Source organism: Sinocyclocheilus rhinocerous, unplaced genomic scaffold, assembly GCF_001515625.1.
Source record: "Sinocyclocheilus rhinocerous isolate Xijiao unplaced genomic scaffold, SAMN03320098_v1.1 scaffold85, whole genome shotgun sequence".
NCBI lineage: Eukaryota > Metazoa > Chordata > Actinopteri > Cypriniformes > Cyprinidae > Sinocyclocheilus > Sinocyclocheilus rhinocerous.
In genome coordinates this window covers 1,714,301-1,719,381 of record NW_015649998.1, presented here as the reverse complement: position 1 = coordinate 1,719,381, position 5,081 = coordinate 1,714,301, and the positions used below count along the sequence as shown (strand labels likewise).

General features: G+C 39.3%; 1 protein-coding gene across 1 annotated transcript in view; it reads left to right on the top strand.

The window, feature by feature from the left end:
* Window positions 1-5,081, top strand: part of cyfip1 (cytoplasmic FMR1 interacting protein 1) — a 40,103-nt gene that overhangs the window by 8,921 nt on the left and 26,101 nt on the right. The window contains exons 13-16 of the mRNA XM_016516022.1: window positions 1,093-1,218; window positions 1,704-1,870; window positions 1,946-2,093; window positions 3,968-4,121. Of these exons, the coding sequence (XP_016371508.1) occupies window positions 1,093-1,218; window positions 1,704-1,870; window positions 1,946-2,093; window positions 3,968-4,121 (595 nt within the window). The remainder of the gene's footprint in view (window positions 1-1,092; window positions 1,219-1,703; window positions 1,871-1,945; window positions 2,094-3,967; window positions 4,122-5,081) is intronic.

The following is a 5,081-nucleotide window of genomic DNA, read 5'->3' as shown; positions in this document are numbered from 1 at the left end:
TTTTTTTTTTTTTTATGTCCTGGTTTCTTTCCCCTCTCTCTGTCTAGTTTCTGGTGACTCTCAACTGTTGTTTGTTAATGACAAAATGACAGTAAAATAAAATAAAAACAAAAGCACACACATCACTGGAAAAACTCTCAAACAGGGTGCTCAACAAAAAAATATTGATAATGGAAATAGAAAAAAAGTTGGCACACCTAGGCTCCAAAAATACCAAAAAAGCTACATAATATCTCCAGTCTTCAGACTTACCGTGTCTTTTGTTTTCTTTACAAAAGTGCCTCCCTTTCAGGCATTTAAGAGTAAGGAAGAAAAAGAAACCATATTACACTTGAGATGCTTGTTGGTCAACTCTAAAATGTTTTTGTGTTCTGCATAAAGTATGCAGTCCTCCTAAAGAAGATTAATGAACATGCCAAGTTCTTTAAAACCATCTATCAGCAGTAACTGTCAAAAGCTCTTTTAATGAGTGCTGTCTGATAGAAGTGTCCAGTCTCTTGAGAGCTGCTTAATTGAGTTGCTCAGAACGGAAATATGAATTATCTCAGAAATGAATTTGCTCAGGTCCTGCTCTGTGTCTGAGGACAGTCATTTACACCATGCACTCATCAGGCAGAAAAACAACCTGTCGCACATACTAAAGACTAACTAACCTCTGATTTCCAGTATCAGCGACCCACCCATTCAAGACAGCGCTTGAACCTCATTCATTGAATAGACAGGGCCTGTCACTCCCCTGGTGTGCACTGTGCACTCCTTTTTGTTTCCACAAGGCCAGCAATGTTTTTACCTTTCATTTGAATCACTTTAATAGTCAGTTCCAGCTATATGTTTTTTTCTCTGAACAAAACATTTTATGCTGTCGTTCTTGTGAAATATTGTTGCCATGGAAACAGCCTGAAACAAGTCCATTCTTGGCAATTAGTAAAATGGATTTTGATATTTGTAGCAAATTAGGCTGGAGATGATTGACCATAGTTTCTGAAATTTGTGAAGTAGCTTTGAAGTATTAGATTTTTCTTACATCTCTTGCAGAATAATCATCACAAGCAATTATACATGAAAGATTGTCAAATGTTTTCCTTTTTGCAGTATTCCTGGAAGTTGGTGCACCCCACAGATAAATACTCCAACAAAGAATGCCCAGATAACGCCGAGGAGTATGAACGTGCCACCAGATACAACTACACCAGCGAGGAGAAATTTGCTCTGGTGGAGGTCAGTACAGCTCAGCTGTGTAGCATTGTGATTATAAGCACCAAATAAATGCACAAACATTTTAAAAGTCATTGCACCTCATGACCTCCACTGAAAATGAATTTTTTGGATGATGAACAACAATTTATTCAGGTTTTTCTTAAATGAATTCATTAACTATACATTTGAATTAATTATGATATAATGAAATTGATTTAAATTTGTATAATTATTTAAATTTAATTTTACTTTTTTACATTTTATTATTTATTTAGAATGACTAAAATGTAGTATTTAACTCTGTGTGGGCCTGTGTTTTGAATCAGTCCTTCTCTGAATGAACTCACTGAATCATATCAGTGACTGAATTGATTTTTGATTACAAATCAAGAACTTTTGTCGTCTTAATGTTCATAAAATGTAATTCAGTGTCATTAACTGACCGAAGTAAACTCAGAAGAGTTTGTGTCCGTGTTCTGGATGTGCTTGTGTCTGCATGTGTTTAGGTCATTGCCATGATAAAGGGCCTGCAGGTTCTGATGGGCCGTATGGAGAGTGTGTTCAACCACGCAATCCGTCACACCATCTATTCAGCTCTGCAAGATTTTGCCCAGGTGACGCTCAGAGAACCGCTGCGTCAGGCCATCAAGAGAAAGAAGAATGTCATCCAGAGGTACAACAGAGCACCAAACTGAATGATCTTCCTGTCTGACAGCTCTAGTTTTGGCTGACTGTGACTTTGTTGCAGCGTTCTCCAGGCCATCCGTAAGACCATCTGTGATTGGGAGACTGGCAGAGAGCCACATAATGACCCAGCATTGCGGGGCGAGAAGGACCCTAAAGGGGGATTTGATATCAAAGTTCCTCGTCGTGCCGTAGGACCCTCCACCACTCAGGTATGCAACTCTGTAATTCGCAATACATAGACAATGTAGTAACCCAATTGTGCATACAGAAAATTAATGACAGGAACAAACCTCAGAACTGTTACCTTCAAATGTCTGTAGTTATGATTTGCATTCTGAATACAGTGGTATGTAATATTTTTCACTTTTCATTTTCATTTTATACAACTCTTTACCTGAAACAACCTACCCAGCCATACTGCTATACGCTTTTTCTACCTGTTACGCTGGTTTCACACTGGATACGCAAGCAGGGCAGAGGCAGTGCAGAAGCGGTGCGTATGCAGAGCGGGAGCAGCTGAACCGCGGCTTGTGTACTGCAAATACAGACGAGTATCATTCATTCGGTCACGCTTTTCAGGTGTTCTCCAACTACTGTCTGTCATGTGCTTTGATTTATGATATGGGCAGCATGCTGTGATGCGGCCGTGTTCCGCTCTGTGTTCCGCTCTGTGTTCCCACACTTGCATATAACATGCTGTACATAGGTAGTTTACATGATAAAAAGTAATCTTAAAGTTAATAAATGCCTCTAGTTTCAATCATTTAAACAAGCCTTTGAAGTTTTGGCAATAACTGCTGGCAGTGATGTGTTTTCGTGTAGTTGATTCTGTGCTAACTCTAATATTTGATGTTTTTTTTTTAATGCTGTAGAATTAAGAAGCAAATGTCGAGAATCGCTAAAATTATTGAATATATTTTGAGACAAAGGTCTTCTTAATGATTCCCAGTTTGGTTTAAGATAATTAAAGCAACAGTTTTTCAATAACGAGAAGAATATGTAAAAGTATGGTATTTGGGGTAAAAAGCGCTAAACAGGGGTGCAGAAAAAAAAAAAGCGCTTCTTACTCGTGCGATGTGAAACCGGCGTTACACACACACACAAAGCTCCCCCAATGTCATTCAGAAGAGCTTGTAATCTTCCACAAGCTTCTGCCGCAGATGTTGCATGAAGCACGGTTGATCCGGTGTGCCGTGGAAGGGTGCCGTATTGAATGTCAATAGCGCCTCTGGGATTTGAGCTGTAATCAGTGCTGCCTCTCAACGTGATCTCAGTGCTTTGCTGCTGGAATTTTTAAAAGATTCATATATGTGTCAGTTTAATTTGTCAGTTTAATTTGATAAAGTATGTGTTGAGGATTGTTCCCATGCCGTGTTTTTTATTTTTTATTTTAATTCTTGACTCAATGTTTTTGTGTTAGTGTGGATTGATTTCAAGCTTTTCTGTCGTTGCCTTGAGCTCTGTATGATTATGGTTGAATTTCGCCACAAGAGGTTTCTGTCAAGAAGCTCACGGCTCTGAACTAGGGTTGCATTGATGCCTAAAATTTTGGCTTTATGTACGATACCTCAGTGAGTAGTTTACTCTTATATACCTGCTTGTTCATACAGACAGAATCTGATCCATTCATGCCTCATGTTTTTCAAACAGGGGGACAAAAGGGAGATTTTTTTTTCTTTTGTATAGTCCACATTTCATTAATGAAATAAAGATAAAAGAAAATACTTTGTTCAAGACAATTTGACCTAAACAATGACTATGAGATGATAGCCTCTCAGTATTTGAATAGAGTGCCAGACGGACACACATACACACACAATTCCAGATGGAATCCAAGGGGAGAGATACAGACGAACACTTTGATCTGTCTGACATCTCCAGGGAAGCTTTGACACCTGTGTGCCCTCCATCAGCACATTAATGCACACAGACCAGAATGCAAAAGAGATCCTTCCACCTGTGGAAAGATGACCAGAGCAGAATCTGTCTATCGTGCGGTGGATAAATGTGCATGTGCGAAGACTAAAGACATCCAACTTTGCACTGTCTTTCATCTGCTTCCTCTTTCTGTTTCTCTGTGTAGCTGTATATGGTCAGGACGATGCTGGAGTCTCTGGTCGCTGATAAGAGCGGCTCAAAGAAGACTCTGCGCAGTAGTTTGGAGGGTCCGACCATCCTGGACATCGAGAAGTTCCATCGCGAATCATTCTTCTACACTCACCTGCTCAACTTCAGTGGTAAAGAACAGGCTAAATGGCAGTTCACACCAATCTAGCCATTTGTTACAGCATTCACCATTTTAACAACAGTAAAATGATTACCAACTATACAGCTATACTTTGTTATTTAACCAACCTTTTTAATACCATTCTGCATCAATGCCCATTACTGAGCTTTTCTGTGTTCACGGAGGCCTAAAAAAGTATATAGACACTTAAGCTACATTTAAAAATGTATGAATGTCATTCCTGTATTAAAAGGCTTTTATTTTAAAGATAAATAGCACAAATACACATTCAATCTGTAATGAACAGCAAAAGCTTTTAACAATTTTTAAAAAATTTAAAAATAACCTAATGGTTAGAGAGTTTGACTCGTAAAGGTTGCGGGTTCGAGTCTCGGTACCGGCAGGGATTGTAGGTGGGGGGAATGAATGTACCGCGCTCTCTCCCACCTTCAGTACCATGACTGAGGTGCCCTTGAGCAAGGCACTGAACCCCCAACTGCTCCCTGGGCGCCGCAGCAAAAATGGCTGCCCACTGCTCCGGGTGTGTGTTCACGATGTGTGTGTGTGTTCACTGCTGTGTGTGTGCACTTAGGATGGGATAAATGCAGAGCACTAATTCCCAGTATGGGTTACCATACTTGGCCACATGTCACAATCACTTTCACTTAAAATGAAGTTAGTTAAGTTTTAGATTATAAAACAATAGATTATATAAGTTTATTTAAAGGGGTCATATGATGCTGCTAAAAAGAACATTATTTTGTGTATTTGGTGTAATGAAATGTGTTTATGCGGTTTAAAGTTCAAAAAACACATTATTTTCCACGTACTGTACATTATTGTTTCTCCTCTATGCCCCGCCTTTTTGAAACGCGTCGATTTTTACAAAGCTCATCGATCTGAAAAAGCGAGGTGTGCTGTGATTGGCCAACTATACAGTGCCTAGTGATTGGACGAATACCTCAAGCGT